The 20,571-nt window shown below is 39.5% G+C and overlaps 1 protein-coding gene across 1 annotated transcript in view; it reads left to right on the top strand.

Moving 5' to 3' along the window:
- Positions 1-20,571, top strand: part of lnpk (lunapark, ER junction formation factor) — a gene marked incomplete in the record, with an annotated part of 42,781 nt that overhangs the window by 15,490 nt on the left and 6,720 nt on the right. Inside the window, 11 exon segments of the mRNA XM_014025314.1 lie at positions 3,577-3,627; positions 3,705-3,841; positions 4,021-4,079; positions 11,839-11,879; positions 11,987-12,070; positions 12,149-12,200; positions 12,758-12,874; positions 14,569-14,679; positions 15,299-15,404; positions 16,891-16,961; positions 17,134-17,304. Of these exon segments, the coding sequence (XP_013880768.1) occupies positions 3,577-3,627; positions 3,705-3,841; positions 4,021-4,079; positions 11,839-11,879; positions 11,987-12,070; positions 12,149-12,200; positions 12,758-12,874; positions 14,569-14,679; positions 15,299-15,404; positions 16,891-16,961; positions 17,134-17,304 (1,000 nt within the window).

Genomic DNA, 20,571 nt, shown 5'->3' with positions numbered 1-20,571 from the left:
CTCTCTCTCTCTCTCTCTCTCTCTCTCTCTCTCTCACCCCCCCGCCGCGAATTTCAGGCTCTGCAAGTGCTCCAACACTGCAGCAGCCGCGTTCTGCTTTGAAACATTTCTTTAGTTTGTTATTGCTACGAGCTCTCATGCTAAAGCGAGAATTCACTCCTCCCGACACTAAGAAAACAGGAGGGGAGGAGTCAGCTGAGCCCCATGTGCAGCGGAGCACAGAGAGGGAGAGAGAGAGAGAGGAAGTAAACGAATAAGCAAGAAAATGAAACTTATCGTCCTCATTTTTTACCGAACTCAAAATAATTATCGTGCAATTAATTGATTTATTGACTATCGCGACAGGCCTAGTTGGCCGAGCAGGAAACTTATCAAATGTCTGAAAAAAGAAACAAAGTGTATCTTACCCCACTGTGAAAAGATAACTCCACCCCAAGGCAAAATTTGAAAATTTGACACAGGTGGGCAGCGCTAATTTAAAAATTACTTCCACAATTTCTAAAGCACTTATGAAAATATTTAGGTCTGCAATTTCTAATCCGCTGGTGCAATAGAAATATTAGTGGAAGCTAATTTAAGACCGTAGGTTCAATTTGACACTTTCTAGCTGGCTACAATTTGTACACATTATATATGCATTGCTGCCCACAAGTGGTGGATGAACCCTTGTACAGCTCGTTTTACAACCACCTATTGCTGGGGATCTGATTTCATCAAACAGACCTTTGGCTCATGGTCTAAAAATTTAAAACTTGTTGAGGCTTGCAGTTTGGCTGATACTTTAAAAAGTTGTTGATTGCGGCTGCTTCTTTGTCTTTTTCTTTTGTTTGTAGATTTTTCATTAAAGAAGCATTAATAAAATCATTTTAAAACTGTTTATTGGAAAACTGAAGTGATGCTTTCCGGGTACATCTGTGACGGTAAATGAAAAATAGATGTAAATGTATCCAGCGTGTGAGATTCTGCATCAGAAATGATTTTTAGATGCAGGAAATTTATACATTAAATGGAGAATGAGTGAGAAAATTGTCAGGTGTAAAAATTAGTTTGCCACTCGCAAAGGTGTGTTGGTGTGTGTGCGCGTGTGTGCTGCAGCGGTGCAAGACACCTTTACACGTCTTTAATAAATGACTGTAAACACAGGAACTTATGAATTCTGTAGAACGTAGAAAAATATTTATTAAATAGTTGAAGTTAAGGAACGAGTGACTCGCAGCGCTGCAAGTTTCTGCCGCGGTGTAGAATTTATATTTTAGAATCGTGAAGTTTCTCATTCAGATCAGCTGCATGACTCGACTCAGAACTACAGTAAAATACCTGATTGTGTTTTTTTTTGGTGTGATACAAATAAACAAACAAAAAAACACGCTGTCCTCAATTCTTCTTGTGGTGATATCAGCCGGCAGAACAGCTGACATTGATCCATAAATTACGCACAACTTTACGCAGCAACAAATCTATTGTCTGCATCTTGTGGAGCTGAGGAATCATCACAGCCGAGATGCTCCGAATCAACACGCTGAGTTCTTTCTCAGTGAGAACCAAAATGTTTCTTTCACACACCTCACTCTCCTCAGCCATGCGTGCACTCTACAGGCCAAGCGCTCCGCGTGCGACCCCAACCACGCGACAACACAAAAACTCCACAGTCCACAGTAGACAGGATGCTCCCCGACCATTCCCAGGCCGATCCACCCTCCTGTCTGAGGCCAAATGATCCTCAGTCCCGGGGCCCAGCCCCACTATCGCTCGAGTCCAAACAACAAAAATTAAACAAAAAATTTAATAGCGCATTAGATTTTTTTTTTGTTTCACTTTTATTGTTCAAATTCGAGCGATGATGAAACTGAACACTGGGACCGAAAACCACCCAACCCCAGACAAGAAAATAGATCAGCCCAAAAAGGATCAAAGAACCTCCAGGCTACTGCAAACTACAAAGTCCCCATATTGTTGCCACGCAGCTGGAACCACACGCAGAGCGCACGGCCCGGCGAGCGCACACACAGCTGGGGAGAACAAAACGTGTGAAAGAAACACCCCAATTCTCACCGAGAAAAATCCCAGCACTGCATTTCAGAACAGCTGCGACGACTCCCCCGCCCCACAAGACGCAATATTTACTGCGTAAAGTTGTGCGCATGGATCACCTGTTAGCTGTTCCCAGTCCCACACCGCGGCAGGAACTCGCAGTGCAGACGCTCCTTACATCCAGAAAACAGAACAGAGTCATATTTCTGTGGATTCAAGTCAGATTCATGCACTTTGTGAGTTAAAACTGTCGACTTAAAAACTTTGCTGGGCTGCCGCACAGAACGTTGGTTTTAATACGTCCCAATGTGGGCATAGAACCTGGCGCACACAACTTTATGTGTAACCCTAACCCTACATGAGGTCACTGGAGACACACTTCAGCTGAACCTCAGATCAGAACCTCAGATCAGAACCAACCACAGCAAGTGCGCCGATGGAGAAGGGCGTGTTATGACGCACTTACAAGGTGTGACACACTTACAAGGTGTCTCTTAATTTTTAGTTTAGTTTAAATTGTTTATTCCTTTCATTTAAAACCAAAAAATTTATACACATTAAAAACAAAAGATATACACAACATATATACACACTCACACAAAAATATATAAATATATACAATTTCAGAACCGTCACGCAGAACAGTTAATCACATGATAAAGCTTTCTGTTATTTTATCATACGCCAAAGAAGGCGGTGTTTCAATATTGTGTTTCCTCACAGTGTTGGCCACTAACACCAAGCCCTTTCTTCTGTTCAAGAAAATAATGAAATCTTTAGGGAATTATCTTTATAATGATACCAGATGATGTTCTGCCCCAGTTTTAAATGACAAGCCATACCTTCTGCTGTTCAAGGTGATGAAGACTCATAGATAATTAGTTATTAGTGGTACTGCGTTTTAATTTTAGAAAGTGCAAATCCGCTTATGAATAACAAAATTTAGTAAGACCGCTAAAGCGCAAATGAAATATTTAGGTCCGCAATTAGCGGATGTGCGCTTTAGCGGACTGGTGCCCACCACTGCATTTTAGACACATTCTAGACAGTTTATCAGCTAAAAAATGTTAATTTGGGGTAAGTTACTCTTTAAAGAACCAACAAGGTTTATTGGATATGCAGACACATAAATGAGTAAATTAAATAGTTACAAACTTTTATTTAGAAAAGGGAAACAGAACCGCTGCTTTAGAGAATTGATACAGTATTGGTAAATGAAATATTGTGATATTTCAGTGTATGAATATTTTTTTACACTTCTAATATGCCAGTCTTTTACTAAAGCTGTTCTTTTTAATAATCTTTTAATTTTCTGACTCAGCGTGACACAAAACCAACACTAGGTCTGTCGACGCGTCAGAATGTGTCTGAGCTGGACTAAATTGAACCATCCATTGACTTGTCTGCGTGGGTGGAAGGTGTTTTTCTATTTAAGTTACAGCTTTCTCGAACTGAATTCATTGTTTGTTGTAGGAATTCACAGTAAACTTTGCATTTCTCTGCTGTTCAGGTAACTTATGGTTTCTTGCTTTTTTTTTTCTGTAGGAGATAAAAGAACTGGAGGAGTTTAGAGCCAAAAACCAGCGTCTGCAAAAAGTAAAATCAGCACAGAAAAGAGATATTAGATATTCTTGAGCTGTTATTTTAATCCTTTTATTTTAATGTGTCTGCAGCTGTGGGTCGGCCGGTTCCTATTCTACTCGTCTGTTTTGTACCTGCTCACCTCTCTGGTTGTGTACTACCTCTACCTGCCTGATGAGTGGCTGCAGAGACTCGCCATGACCCTGCCTTTCTTCATTTATCCTGCACTGTGAGAGCCCTCAAAACAGCATTATTACAGCTGCTGTCATATCTGTCTTTATTTGTACTTTGAGATCATTCATTTAGAAATTGAAAGGCCAACAGTGAGTTTTTTTTAGAACTGCTTCATAAGATAAAACGTTTAAATATGAGCCTAATAATGAACACATGAATCTCTGTCTTTTTCAGCGTGTGGTTGATCAGAAAGTTATTGATCTTTCTCTTTTCCAAACGCACTGAAAGAAACAGTAAGTTATCCTTCAGTTTAATCTCCTTCTCAAACTTGTGTTGGACACAAATAATAAATACAGACTTAAATTTTTATTCTGACAAAGGATTGTTTTAAATTGGTAATTTGTCTTCTGTGCTGCTGCTTGAGTCCCCTGATGTGAAATCTAACTTTTGAAGCACACTGTTATATATAATAATAAGTTTAGCACTGCTTGAAGGAATTTCAACACCGCAAAGGAGTTTTGGACTGCAGTAAATCATATTTATCAATAAGCAACAATAATGTTCTTGTCATAGTATATTTGGTCAGTAGTCTCAACTCTCACCTGGTGATGTAGGGTTTGGCCAAATGTTATATGCATTTAATTGTAGTAAAACTTTCTACAGTTAAAATGTGGTACTTGGTGATGAATACGATTAATGTTGTAGGGTGGACTGACCTAAACTTCTCCTGTCAGTTTGTCCTGCGCTCGTCTTCTAATCCAAATAATGGATCATTTACATCCTCGTCAAAGTTCTCACTATCTCAGACAGTTTTTTTTAATTCTCTTCCGTCTCTGTCCTTGAGCTTCCTTTGAGTGCTTGGCATTATGACCAAATATTATATTAGTGTTTTTACAGGTACAGTCATGAATAAGGAGGGTTAAGCAAAGATCGTTATCAAGGAAATTGACTTCAAACATGAAGTCTATCTTTGCACGTCACTGAAAAGTTGTATTCTACATTCAGTGATGGCAAAAAAAGAAGTTTTTGTGTTTTGTAAGGCCATTTAAAGCGACAAAATCACCATCAGTTAATGAGAAAGCTGCTCCCACAATGACAGTGGCCCAGTCACAATACTCACACTTCCACCCTTGTGTACTTATGCTGAGAGGTTTGAGTGCATAGTGTGTCCCGGTTAGTCCCGGTTGTCCAAAGTGGTCTTTGGCCCCACCTCTGTTGCGCCCTTGATTCACACTTCACTGAAGTCTGCTTGGATGCAGACTTCAGTAAAGTATATTACCCACAATTCATCGCTGTATGTGACATTTTTATTTTTATTTTTATTTATTTTTTCATTATTGTTGAAACAATCTTTTGTAAGTTCAAGTCCAAATACAAAGAAAGAACAAGGAACATAACAGAATAATTAAAGGATGCCAGGGTACTAATACATTAAGTACAAAAAACATCATAAATTAAATATATTCAATGAGCTACAACATACGTATGTGTTCACAGCTTTTTTGTTTGTATTCTTAGATATAGTAGATAAATATAATTTGGTTTCTTTAATCAAAACTGTTAAAGAAAGGGATGAAAATGTACATTTGTGAATATGAAATTTGCTAAATATTCTAGATTAGTTGCTTATCTTTTGTTTATATTAGTATTCTTTTCATGAAAAGCAAAATATGTTCATACGTTAATGAAAAATTAGCTTGTAACCTGCACACTTGAGCACACTTTTTTATTTTAATATTTTTAAGCCACTTCAGTAAAAAACAGAACTTAATATTATTTTCTTCATCATCAGTGACTTTTTTTTGAGAAGTAAATCTAGAGAAGAAGAAAAAGAAAGAGAAGAAAAAGGAGAAATGTAATGGAAAAGATTGAAAGAGAGATTAGAAGATGTGAAATATACACCAAGAAAACATAAGACAACACACCCGACATCTGTCTGCACACCTGCAAAAATGGAGAAAACAAAAATACAGCAACATGTGTATATAATAATTATAACATTGCTGAAAAGTATACATACATACATACATACATACATACATACATACATACATACATACATACCGTATTTTTCGGACTATAAGCCGCACCGAACTATAAGCCGCACCCGCCATTTAAAAAAAAAAACCCCGCGAACATTAACATATAAGCCGCACCCCCAACATAAAAAAAACAGTACATCCAAATTTGTCGTCAAAAAAGTGAATTCAACATCAAAATATAAAAAGCAAACATTTAAGAATTAAAGTTCAGAGGAATACGGTTCATATATCTGACCTTATTTTGGTAGTTTTCTTTAACAGTTTCTGGTCCAACAAAACGTCTCATTCATCGTCCTCCGGCGCACTGAAACCATCGAAGTCCTCTTCAGTGTCAGAGTTAAACAAGCTGAGAAAAGCTGCGTCACACAGCAGTATCTGTTCAGTGTTTGTGTCGCTGTCCTCCCGGGGTAATGCTGGCTCTGAAGCTGTGGTGTCCTCTTCACGTAGCAGTCCAGCCTTTCAGAACCCATTGGTGATGGTGGACTCATTCACTCTGCTCCACGCTGTTAGAATCCACTGGCAGACATCAGGAAATGACGCTCTTCGCATTCGGCAAGTTTTTGTGAATGATTTATCCCTGTCAGTCATCCAAGCCTCCCATTCAGCCCTGAGTGCTGCTTTAAATGCACGTTTCACACTGATGTCCAGGGGTTGCAAAAACTTTGTTGTACCTCCAGGAATAACAGCAGGAATTGAGTTTGTTTTCTTGATGGCTGCTTTCACCGAATCCGTGATGTGGGCCCACATACTGTCCAATATCGTGTCTGTCGAAGATCCGTCGTGTCGTGTCTGCTACTAACTAAAATAAAATGGCGCTACACCTCTGGCTAAGCTGGCAGTATGGTCGCTCTGCTGTTGACCGGTCGACGCGCCATCACGTGATTGTTCGGCGTTTGTTTTCGCACTGACCTTTCATAGTTCCCCCGAGAAACCCAGAGCCCAGCTSCTGGGAAAGCCCTCCCGCTCCAGCATACGTCACTGCATGGGATTCCTTCCCCGGAGAGTGCAATGCCAAAAAAAATGTCAGCGGCTCTTCACTCGACGTTTATCCACAAACTGGTCCTGGGTTAAGCTCCAAAGTTTTTATCAGTCAGATTCCACCGTGAAAAAATGTCTGTTTTATCCCCTTTTATGAGTTTTTGGCCACTGACTATCTTTAAATCGCTGCTTCCTGGTACAACAGTCGGCTCTGGAAGCAATCGCTTTTTTCTTTTTTTTTCTTCTTTTTTTTAAGTGAGTGGTTGAAGCGAATGGAGCATAAGAGCCCCCTGGTGGCTGAAGAAAAAATCCACATATAAGCCGCACCAGACTATAAGCCGCATGGTTCAAAGTTCAGGAAAAAAATTGCGGCTTATAGTCCGAAAAATACGGTACATATACCCATACCCATATGCATACACCTTGCTAGTACCAGCAGGTTGGAACACCTTTTTGCCTTCAGAACTGCCTTAATCCTTCGTGGCATAGATTTAACAAGGTACTGGAAACATTCCTCAAGGGAGTCTGGTCCATATTGACATGATAGCATCACACAGTTGCCGCAGATTTGTCGGCTGCACATCCATAATGTGAATCTCCCGTTCCACCACATCCCAAAGATGCTCTATTGGATTGAGATCTGGTGACTGTGGAGGCCATTTGAGTACAGTGAACTCATTGTCATGTTCAAGAAACCAGTGTGAGATGATTTGTGCTTTATGACTCTGCGTGTTATCCTGCTGGAAGTAGCCATCAGAAGATGGTACACTGTGGTCATAAAGGGTCAGCAACAATACTCAGGTAGGCTGTGGTGTTGACACAATGCTCAATTGGTACTAATGGGCCCAAAGTGGGCCAGGAAAATATCCCCCACACCATTGCACCACCACCAGCCTGAACTGTTGATACAAGGCAGGATGGATCCATGCTTTCATGTTGACTCCAAATTCTGACCCTACCATCTGAATGTCGCAGCAGAAATTGAGACTCATCAGACCAGGCAACGCTTTTTCAATCTTTTATTGTCCAATTTTGGTGAGCCTGTGTGAATTCCTGTTCTTAGCTGACAGGAGTGGCACCCGGTGTGGTCTTCTGCTGCTGTAGTCCATCTGCCGCAAGGTTTGACGTGTTGTGTGTTCAGAAATGCTCTTCTGCAGACCTTGGTTGTAACAAGTGGTTATTTGAGTTACTGTTGCCGTTCTATCAGCTCGAACTAATCAGGCCATTCTCCTCTGACCTCTGGCATCAATAAGGCATTTGTGCCCACAGAACTGCAGCTCACTGAATATTTTCTCTCTTTGGGACCATTCCCTGTAAACCCTAGAGATGGTTGTGGGTGGAAATCCCAGTAGATCAGCAGTTTATGAAATACTCAGACAAGCCTGTCTGGTACCAACAACTATGCCACATTCAAAGTCACTTAATTCACATTTCTTTCCCATTCTGATGCTCGGTTTAAACTGCAGCAGATCATCTTGGCTATGTCTACATACCTAAATGCATTGAATTGCTACCATGTGATTGGCTGGTTCAACATTTGCGTTAATGGGCAGTAGGACAGGTGCACCTAATAAAATAGCCACATTCAGTGACTGTTAGAAACCCCAGGATCTGAACACCTGTTTGTGTGCGGTTGTGAGCATGCATGTATAAACAAGTCTTCTCCAATTTAATAGTGACTGTGGAGACCCACAGACCTGAAGCAGACATGGGAGACCAGGGCCAAAGACCCTGAGAAGGGCCCCAAGCGCGGAGCCCCCAGGGGCACCAGCGCAGAAAGAACTGCCCACCCACCCCCCAGACCGTATGACCGTACCATACGAGAGAACCAGGAGAGCCCCCTCAGCGACCTCACGCAGTAACCCCCAGGGCCAGCAGCGATGAGCTTACAGGCCCCACTAGCACCCGCCGCACCGGAGCAGATCCAGGCATGGACACACTTTAAACACTTGGTTTTACACTGGTCCCAACACTTGGAGTATTGGGACCAAGTGCTGCTAGTTCCTGCGTGCTGCTAGTTCCTGCATGCCCCAATGGCAGTTTTTACTGGCAGGCGTGATGTAACGTTCCAAACTTTTTCAGGCTATTTAAACCAAAAATCTAAAGTTTGGAACCTTTTATTTACAAAACACCCACCCTTTTAATATTTAAACATAAACACTCATCTCCTCTCACACACACCTAGCTCCACCCCCTCCAGAACCTGGAACATTAACCCATCAGGGCACATCTAGTCAATATGTTTACCTTCCAGAGAAGAGAGGAAACATACATTAAAATGTAGGAAAACAAATTACTTTCACAGTGATTAGAATTTTTTTCTCTACTTGTTTTTTTAATATTTCATAATTGATAGTTTGTATCTATATGAGTTAGTTCAATGATTAGTGTAAAGACAGGTGTATTTTGAATAAATGTCACAAATGTGGGTAGTTTTTTGTTGTTATTTTTGCCTGCAAGCTTTGTCTGTGTAAGTGCTGAGGAGGAAATAAATACAAACTTTATCGGCACACAGTCTTGCTGAAAGTATGCAGCAGCACATACACAACTGTAATAAGAGTCAGATTTTTTTGAAACTCAGGGTTTCCCCCAGAAAACCAGCAAAGCCCGGTGGTAAGGCCGCTTTTGCAGCCCACCAGCGGCCCACCATGTTTTTGTTAAAAAATGTTAAAGTTGACAGAAAATTAGAAAATATTATGTAATTGTAATTATGTGTTATTGTAAGACATCGTTGACAATACTTAAACACCCATTATAAGCTGGCAGGTAGTTAAAACTTACTGCATATTAAAATAGTGTAATATTAGTTTTAAATGAATAAAAACCAAACACGAAATTTGTTTGAGGTTTTACTAAGGAAAAAATCACAACAAATGTACATAACGAAATAATTTGGCATCAAAAATATGAAATTTAGACAGTATATAAACTACTTRCAGTGAAASTTTTTGTTTTTTTGTAAATAAATGAAAAAACAGTCCAAAAATGAAAACCATATACATGGCATTTTTTTCCCTTTTCCCCCCAAACTCTGTCTTTGTGATACTGCCAGAAGCAGTTCCTATCAAGCTGTAGACACAGTCCTACATCACATTAGGAACTACATCATGATACTCAATTTCAGTCCTCCATCTGAAAAGATTTGGTGAGCAGCTTCTGTCTCTCACAGCATCCACATCACCTTCAGCATCCTCACTGCTGCTCTCTATCTGGCTTCAGCCTCCATGTCCACTTATGCTTCAGCCTATATAAAAGTAAGAATTGATGCGCTCAGAAACTCCATCAAACTAACATTACCTTTATTCCCAAGAAGCCGGTTCCTCACCGTCTTCTTAGGTCTCAAAATCTTCCTGGAACCTCCGTGGTGGTTTGATGACTCTTGAAGAACATCTTCCAGACATTGTTCTAACAAAATATTTCCTCTCTGCTCTGAAAAAAAAGCACGCTATCACTCGTAAATTTCCACTACACTCTGCACTGAGTGTCTTTGGAGGAGGGTAAACAAAGAGGTTGTTTTGCGGGCTTACTGCAACTGGTCATGTGATATTACTGTAAAAACCGACATGTCAGCGAAAAGTCCAGATTCCTGGCTTTCAGGAACCGATGGAATTTTTCAGATTGCACAAACGGTTGAGAACTTACGGCATTTTAAAAAAAGGTGAAAACGTGTCGGTGCCGACACCCTCGCTCTGTGTTAAAGCCTGGCGGGGAGGCATTTAAATCTTGGCGACCCGCCAGGCTTAAGCCTGCAGTATGGTCGCTCGGCAGCTGACCGGTCGACGCGCCGTCACGTGGTTTTTCGGTGTTCGTTTTCGCATATACTTTTCATAGTTCATAGTGTTCATAGTTTCATAGTGAGACACCCCGAGCTCAGGTCCTGGGGAAACCCCTCCCACTGCAGCATACGTCACTGCATGGGATTCCTTCTCGGGGGAGTCCAATGCGGAAAAAAAAAAGAGTCTGCGGCTTGCTCGACGTTTATCCTCAAACTGGTCCTGGATTAAGCTCCAAAGTTTTTATCAGTTAGATTCCACTGTGAAAAATGTCTGTTTTATCCCCATTTATAAGTGTTTGGCCATTTGACTAAAACTGTTAAAATCGCTGCTTCCTGGTACAGCAGTCGGCTCTGGAAGCGATGTTTTTTTTTCTTCCTTTTTTTTAAGCGAGTGGTTGAAGCAAATGCAGTGTCTGAGCATAAACAAAAACACTCTCACGAACGATCAATCACACCATACAGTTCGTATGTGTTCTCATGTGGAGGGGGGTGAAAAGTTCGACCCGCGAGTTGCGACAAGAAATGCAGACAATGCGAACAGAAGTGACGCAATTTTCGTCATAAAACAGCGACAGTTCGGCACAATTTCGGCAGTTCAGCAGTAGCATGCTGGAGCCTTAAGAATGCGCTGCTGGAAACCCTGAAACTTAAAACCCTAAAAAGACATTTAGATGTATTTTGACATCAGCAGCATAATAAAGGAGCAACTCCTTCCGCAGACAGCTTGAATCAGAGCAGCTGAGGATTTTCCACGCCTCTATTAATTCTGTACTGATTAATGTTCTCTGAAAGTGCATGTGAGCGTGGTGAGAGAGCATCTCTATTGGTGATTTCTGAACTGCCAGAGGGAACATCAACAGGTGCTGATTATCCATTTAGTGGTTCTGTGTTCTGATAGAGCCTCTCAAACAGGAGACAAGAGTGCAGCCAAGATAACAACGAGGAAGGCAGAAGGAGGCAAATAAAAACAGCATATTAATCTGACAGGTTTTATGTTGGTTAGCACAACACAAGCCCTGTAGTTGTGCTCATGAGTAATACCCGGCCACACCTCCACCACCACTAAAAAAATGATGAAACAAGTAAGGAACCCCCCCCCCCCCAGTTTAAAAAGTGAATTTCAGGCACTGACTTTGATACAGCACAGATTCATTAACCTTGTGTCTTCTGTTTAATGCTACTCAGAAAAGTTTGATCATTTTTATGACAGACAGTGTAAATCAAAACAGCAAACTGAAATTGTTTCTGTCTCTTCAGGTGATAAACTCGAGGAGTTAAAAGCCACAAAGAAAAAGATTGTAAGTTTTCTGTTCTTCACATTAAGTTTCAAGTGTTGGAGTCATTCCTTTAACTCTGTTTGAACTACAGAAGAACTTTTACACCTTTGTTTCTGGTTTGGTTATAGTTGGAGGAGGTGATGGAAACAGAAACCTACAAAAATGCTAAACTTATCCTGGAACGCTTTGATCCAGAAGCTAAAAAGCGAGCTGTGAGTGTTGGAGCCTTGATTTGTTTCTGCTTCTGTTAAAGGTCTCTGTTGAGTTTAAGTGTGACTGTTGGGTTTTAGGAAATGGAGTCAACACCCGTGCGTCCTCTGATGACCCCTGGTCCAGGGCAAGGTACAACACACACATGTATTAGGGGTGGGAATCTTTAAGCACTTTGTGTCCATTCAGTCAGAATTCACAGACCTCAGTGTGAAAACAATGATGAACATTCAAATCATCTAAAACAATCCTCAGGCTGTAGTATCTTACTGGCCCTGTCTGTTGGAGATTCAGCTGGGTATGAAAATGGACAAAGTTTCAGTTTCAGTCACATTAAATTCTGAGTATTTGTGATCAGTGAGCTGTTCTGACATTTTGTGCAGCTAGTTTTTGAAAATAAAAGCTTAGTTTTGTTTAGGGCTGGGTAAAGAGTAAACACTGTAAACAGTCCAGACACTGAACTTCTGCACTGCTGTGTTCTGCTTTTATTTAGGATGTTATTAACATGCATGAAGTACATTTTTTGATAATTTAAATAGAATCAGAACATGTCTGCACCTCCGATCAACATAGTGTTTAAAACAGTTTGACTTTAATCTGAACTAAAAACTTCTCAGTGAAATAATTCATATAAAAAACTTTTGTGTTTAAAAGAGCAGAAAACATGTCAGGATTTGTTTTCTTGGCAGAAATCCGTCAGAGGGTTGGTCCAATGAGACCCATGGCGATGGGCACCCCAACTTCGATGGTAATGACCCCTCAGCCTGCAGCACGGCCTGTGCTGGGACCAGGGGGTACACCAGTGGGTAAGGAGACAGACTAAAGTCCTGCTTTTATTAGGTATCCCAAAGGCCAGTCAGATTCTGGCAGAAAATTAGTGCAGTCTTGGGAAACACACAAAAGTTCAACAAGTTTAGTTTAAGCCTTTAAAAAACTACTCTATGTTGTAGTTTTTTTAAAGTTATTTTAGTGGCTGCAATTTGCAACCATCGGATAATGCCTCCTTATTCCTTTGCAGAAGAAAGAGGAGAGAAAAGAGAAAGGCATGAGGCAGAGACACAGCGTCAGCTGTCAATCACAGCGCTCTGCCGCTACTGCTTAAAAATGAATAAATTAACACAGGGCAGAAAAATAGATTTGATTTAAGCAGAATGTAATAGAAAGTGTCAAAGAAAAATGCAGCAAAACAAAGACTGAGTCGGTAAAAGTGATTTTTCATTTTTTCATGGAGGGGAACAGAATGTGAAGCGACACTTGAGTGTAAACGATTCACATTTATTTTAAGAAATTAAAATAAATTTTAATGTCCTTATTTTTACACAGCAGGAGCGTTGTGATCGACACTGCATCTCTGCCTCATGCCTTTCTCTCCTCTCCTCCTGCAAAGAAATAAGGAGACATTATCGGATGGTTGCAAATTCAGCCACTAAAATACAGTTAGTCGTTTTTATTATTTTTAATTTTCTACTTTTCATAATTTGAATCAGTCAAAAACAGGACATTGTGTGTGGATGGGTATTTTGTGACACATGAGGACCATTTTAAGACAAAACATCTACATGTGGGGACCATTGGTACATATGGGGACCTAAGTGGAGTCCCCATTTGGTTTAAAAATAATTGTTGGGATGGGGGTTAGGTTGAGGTCCAAGGTGTGAATTGCAAAATGTAAAATTTTTATTGCATAATGCGGCTGCGAGTATTACTAAATGCGTAGAAGTCTTTTATGACATTTTGTGTCAATTATTACATAATGTGGGTTTATTACATTTTGAAGCCTGATTTTATTACATCCTTACATAATGTGGTGTTACAGCATATTAAAAAAAAAATACATTAAATATCTAATTTATGGGACAACTTCTCACCAACTGCAAAGTTTCGAAGTGTTACAGGAAAAGGTTTAGTTTTTTCTTTTTTGCACTTTTTGTAATTTTTTTTTACCATTTTTGTGTTTTTGAGGGCCAGTTTCTCAGAACCTAAGTGACTGATTTATCTAACATATCTGGGGAATCTTATATTATCGAATGTCAATAAGCGTAATGATTTTTTGGTTTGTGGGTGTCATACTTACTAAGATATGATGATATGAAAATGGCTTTGGCTGATTGGATAACATTTTTCATTTGGTGCGATTTTGTCATTTTTTGCCACGTTTGGGACACAATATTTTCAAAAGTGGTTCAAATAATGTAATATAGAATAATTGTCATGAGAATAAAACGACTAGATTTTTAAAATCAGGCAAGTACTTTAAAAATTGCAACTTGAGTTGATTTGATTTTTTATGCTTGTAACAAATAAACTTTTTAATTGAAATAAAAGTAGTTAAAATTTTCCTTTGGGATAACTACTTTTATGTCAGGTTCATAAAGTTGCTAAGAACCTTTTGAAATCTACAATAAAAGAACTCATTGCTGCTGAGGTTGAGGTTGGTCTGAATGACTTTACTGTTTTAGGCATGAATGCGTGCCTTTATTGGGTTTTCCTCCTCCAACAGAACGTGTTCCTCTCTCAGCTCCAGGAGGACCACCAGAGAAATCCACCCCTAATGTCTCTGGACTCCATGGAGCTGTCCTGAGGACCCCCTGTTCTCCTATACCAGGTGTAGGTGGGTGTCACTATTAGCTTTCAGATGGGTGAAAAGACTTGGAGGGGGGCGGGCTATGATGGGCTCCTTTGGATTTAAAGAGACAGCCTCAAAAGGAGTTGATCTGAGACACAGCTCAGAAAGGGGGCGGGGCTTGTGGAGTTCCAATAAGAAGGAATTCAGTTCCACTTTATATAGACCACAACTGAAGGATTTAAATGTGAAAAACGATTTAAAATCATCATGTCTCTACTTTAAGTGTCTACTGTCAGACTACACCTTTTTTATTTTTACTTATATTAATTATGTTTTTATTATTGAGAATATACTAAAACACCAAACAAATCACAGGAACTGATTATTTTTTCATTTGTAGGACTTTTTCAGTTTTGTAATTACATACAATTCAAACTCCTTTTCCACCAAAATTAGTATACTTTTGTCCTTTTATAGTGAAATACAGTGGATTTAAATCATATCTATGCATTTCCTGAGCAACCTTTCTCTTTTTGTGGCCTGAAAGTAACTTCAACCTGTCAGTTTTGACCTATTTATCAAAATGTTTGGACACTGCTGCTGTAGAGCTTCCTGTTGTTTAAAGACTTGTTTGATTGTTTTTTTATGTGCTCTTTATATGCAGGCATGCACCCCCCAGGTCCTCCATTAGCAAGACCCATCCTGCCCAAAGACAGGGGTGCGTTGGACAGAGTCATTGAGTACCTGGTGGGAGATGGACCACAGAACAGGTGAAGGCTCTTCTTCAAAAGCTTCATCATTGAGTTGGCTTATAATTCATGCTCAGACTCACTTGTTTAGCAGTTTCACTCAAGTTTATCTGCTGGAAGAGGAAACAAAACAAATTTATTGTTTATAACAGCTCCACAATCTGTTAAATTCTTAGTGCAGGAAGAGAACAGAAATTCTCAGAACAAAATAATTAGCTTAAGTTTAAAGGAACATCGTGCAACAGTGAGCTGCAGTTCAATGTAAACAGTCAGGAATGTAAAGATTAGGGCTGAGTATCATGGCCAAATCCCTATATTGATTCAATTTTGATTCATAAGATTCTGCGTTATCAATTTGATTCAATTCAATTAAATGTTTCCATTGTGTTGCAAAATACAAATTTTAGTATCTCTCTTAAATAAATAACAGATTTTGAGGGCAAACTTAGAAAAACAGAGTGTCTTCAGTCTGAGGTTTCTTCATCTTCAGTGTAATACAGAAGAGCTTCCCTGCCCACAGCCATCACCATCTACAAAAACTCTTTAAAGGAGTTACTGCAACATCTAATTTCCCTCTGGGATCAATAAAGTATTTTTGAATTGAGTTGAATTTGAATTGAATTAAAATTAAATTGAAAGTATACTTCCCATCACTGTAATTTCATTATGATTATGACATTGTTTCTTAAAGTGTAAATATAAACAATGGTAACAAAACTAAATAATTTCACTAGACTGTTGTCTTTCACACATTCAAACATCCTGGGGAGAACCGTTTCAGATGTTTACATACAGTAGTTTGATTCGAGCACCTGAACAAGTCGCTTAAAAGTTACCATGGCCCTGATATCTTTGTCCCACAGAGAATCAGCTGGTAATGTCGGTGATTTCTTAGTTTCTTTTGTTTTGCCCCAAACGTCTTGTTGTTGGAAGCTATTATTAGTGCTAAACGTCAACCAGTCACAAATGTACGGCAAGCCAGGAGTGACACAAAACACATAAATGCACCTCAACTTCATCGTGCAGGAGACTACTGGGGTTAACGTCCTGGGGAAAATTGATTGAATCCATATGGCAATTTTTATTTTTTATGAAATCGATCCAAGATGGATTTGATTTGAATTGATTTTTTTTACCCAGCAAAATATTTCAATCATTCATTAATAAAACAGCCACTGAATGATATTTATTATTGAAAATCTCTTCATTTTTTCCTTACTGTAAACAGTATTTATTGTTTGACTTATAGCAGTTCTAGTTGAAGCTTCAGACGTTCATTTTGCTTCTTAGTGGGAACGTTCAAAATAATCAGGACAGAAAATATAAAACAGAAGAAAAACTGAACAAAAAACCCACAACAAAACAGATAATCCAGTCATGTCCCTCTCTTGTGTGCTTCTTCTGTGAGTTTCGATCGATCTGTGAATAAAATCTAGAAGTGTTGAAGCTACTTCAAGGTAGAGAATATGACTTCTCTTTCCTCACTGCCTCTCCTATTTTCCTGTAGATACGCTCTGATCTGCCAGCAGTGTTTTTCTCACAACGGCATGGCTCTGAAGGAAGAGTTTGAATATGTAGGTAAGATCAAAAATTTCACAGCTGGTTTTTATTTGATCAACTGTTGTTGTTTTTTTTTCTACCAAAACCTGGAAGCCTGCCTGATTTTTCTCCATGTTTTCTGTCATGTTTGTTAAAATGACTCTGCTCTTTTTTAAAATTCTTTTCACTTCTTCTCAAATCGTCCCTCCAGCATTTCGTTGTGCATACTGCTATTTTCTGAACCCGGCCAGGAAGACCCGGCCTCAGGCTCCCAGACTTCCTGAGTTCAGCTATGAAAGGAGGCTCAGACCAGAATCCCATTCTGCTGGAACCCCAGCACGTTCTGGGACCGACACGGAGGAGAGTGCCCCTCCTTCTGGAGGTACAGAGAACACAAAGCATCCAAACACCATGAGGAGTGTGACAGAATGATGTCACTAATGTCGTCATAATTAGTTCAGATCTTCATTCTTTCATCATTTTTATTCTTCAAACCTGAATCTTCTTAGATGCACTCGGTTAACTTTCATCAAAGAAGCTAATTTCTTGTAGAAAATAAAAGTTTGAACTTGTTGTTTGAAGCTTTGCAGACCAGACGAAATAGTGACTAAATAGTGAGGAGCTTTAACGTGGCTGCATTTACAGCTTCCTCAGTAAACACTAGTGATGTGCAGATCAATACTGAAATATCGATACTACCGATACCAGAACTTTGTGTTCTAGAATCGATACTAAAATCAAAATATCGATACTTTGATACTTTAATTATTTCACATAATGTATATCATTAACAGGAAAATAATGGAAAATAACTAAACTATTCCAATCTCGTCTTAAACATGTGGTTGGAGGGAACTACTTTTTCTTCCGCTTGGGTAATGCATMAGCACAGTGGCACGTGCTCCGTCAGTCATCAGTCTGTGCATGTATGGCAGGTCATTTTAACATAAAATCTGCTTCTTTTGACTTTAATTAAATTCTAGATGAGGGGTTCCCAAGCTTTTTCATGCTATGGCCCCCCAAACAGCATTACCTCTGGCCAAGGACCTACTTGTAAACAAACAATGCTACAAAATATACAAACAACTTTTCAAAATATTTTTTCTCACTTTTATTTACTATTCAAAAATTATTATATTTCTTAAGGATAAGAATATTAAATTGTGCTAAACAAATATAAGGTTAGGGTTAGAAAGACTTTTAAATTAATAAATGACTTACTATGTCATGTATTATTTATAAAGCGGTACTTTTTAAGATATAACAGACATATTATGCGTGTTATCACGAAGTATCCGTATCAGATCAGTATCACCGATACCAGGCAAATTTTACTTGGTATCAGTATCGGAAAGAAAACTGGCAGTATTAAACATCACTAGTAAACACCAACATGAAGCAATGCAGCGGGACTGATCAGTCACTTCAACATTTTACTTAACGTTTGCCTCTAGCCAAAGCTCCTGCTCCGTGGAATTTGGTCCACAGTTTCCAGATCCGGCTGAGTCCAAAGAATCCTCAGAGCCGAACACTCCAGAGTCCAGGTTACCCCGCCCCTTCTTTCCTTCTGACTTAAAACTCAATCACTTGCAGTAATTCACATTTTCCTCATTGGGTCTGTTTTTAATTGAAATAATAAAAATGTAGAATTAGCTCTAATCAAACTAAATCAAATGTTGAACAACACCAGATCAGTAACAGATTCATATATCTCTTCAGAAAGTTTACACAGTCACTGAAGTTTCATTTACAACATAATTACTTTTATCAAAATACTCAACATTTCAAATTTAAACTACCGATAATTTTATAACATTTGAGATCCAGTAAATTAGGCGGTCCTGTTCTGGTTGGCTCAGATCTGGTCTTCACTGTGTGGCCAGAATACTTCAGGTTTGATTTGTCAAGTCCTATTTGGTGAAATTAAATAAATATCTAGTTTCACTACACTGTCTGAACTCGGGGTTTCTACACAGTCTGCAGAAGTCTGGAAAGTGATTTGTAGAAGGAATGAAAACAATACAACACCAGAATCTGGAATCTGAGTGGAGGTTTATTGCTGCTGTCTGCAGACAGGAAACCCACACTGGCCATAAAACCTGAAGTTTACGTTTTTATACAGCTTCTTCAATGCCTTCGCTCGCCCCCTGCTGGCCTATGGCTGAGTCACAGGCATTCAGACAACATTCTCACCTAAATGTATTCAAACGGTTATTTATGTTTTGAAAAAAAATTTCAGACCTATTTCAATCAAGACATAACAATAGATTAAACACTGTCAATATTTCAAAAGGAGAACTAAGAATATAGTGTTGTTCTTCTAAAATCAGTACTAACCTACCTAACACTAAATTTCTTCACAATTGAATTGACCATATTTGCTTTTCCAGCTTAGTTCCAACAAATTATGTATTTTAGCACACAACTAACTAAACTGTTTTAAAAAATATGTTTTTTTCCTTTTACTTGTTGAAGAGTTTGTGTCTCTTAAACTTTTTATTTATCTTTTATTATTTTTTTCTCCACAAGTCTTTTATTTTAGTTCTTTTGCTGGCTGTGTCAGGAGGGTGCACAAGGAGAGCAAGACAAAAAAGGTCATTGCTAAAGAGGCTGGCTGTTCACAGAGCTCTGTGTCCAAGCACATTAATAGAGAGGCGAAGGGAAGGAAAAGATGTGGTAGAAAAAAGTGTACAAGCAACAGAGATGACCACACTCTGGAGAGGATTGTGAATCTCCCCCACATTTTTGAATGGGTTTTGTTTCACAAAGAGTGGACTGCAGCTGGAGTCAGAGCTTCAAGAACCACCACTCTCAGACGGATGAAGACCTGGGTTTCAGCTGTTGCAGTCCTTGTGTCAAGCCACTCTTGAACAAGAGACAGCATCAGAAGCCTCTCACCTGGGCTAAAGACAAAAAGGACCGGACTGCTGCTGAGTTTTCCAAAGTCATGTTCTCTGATGAAAGTAAATTTTGCATTTCCTTTGGAAATCAAGGTCCCAGAGTCTGGAGGAAGAGAGTTCAGTGTAAAGTTTCCACAGTAAGTGGTGGGTTGGGGTGCCATGTCCTCTGCTGGGGCCTCATGTATCAACCGTCTGTACGCACAAAAAGCTTGCGTACGACACTTTCCACGCAAAACTCCGGATGTATCAAAACTGAAATGAACATGGAAATGTGCGCAGCCTCATGCCAAGTCCTGGCGTTCGCATGTTTCTGTGTCTTTGGCGCGCGCGCACCCTCACCGGCAGTGGAGATGTTTCATACTTGGCGTGTTGTTGTAGATTTCTCCAAAATGACACGTGGAAGTACACTTTACAACTTGTGAAAATGCTGTAAGTAGGAGAGCAAAAGCTTGACAGACAAACAGACTGAGCACAAAGGCTGCGGAGCACGCAGCATTTGTGGGGACTCTCCAACATCATGTCATGTTATGAAAACTCCACTGAGACGCAGAGACTCGTTTCTTCATATCAGCTATGAAATAAACAAAGATCTATGTTCTACCAAACATCTGAGTTCCTCTGTGTTTACAGTAATTATGGTAATAAACTCCTGCACAATGTTAATACAGTATGTTCAGACTCAGAATGGATGGATGAGCCAGTTGATCACCACAGCAGCTTCACGTGAACACACACACACACACACACAC

This window comes from Austrofundulus limnaeus, unplaced genomic scaffold (assembly GCF_001266775.1).
Source record: "Austrofundulus limnaeus strain Quisiro unplaced genomic scaffold, Austrofundulus_limnaeus-1.0 Scaffold468, whole genome shotgun sequence".
NCBI lineage: Eukaryota > Metazoa > Chordata > Actinopteri > Cyprinodontiformes > Rivulidae > Austrofundulus > Austrofundulus limnaeus.
The sequence above is the reverse complement of the archived record's forward strand: the minus strand, read 5'-3'. Positions and strand labels throughout refer to the sequence as shown.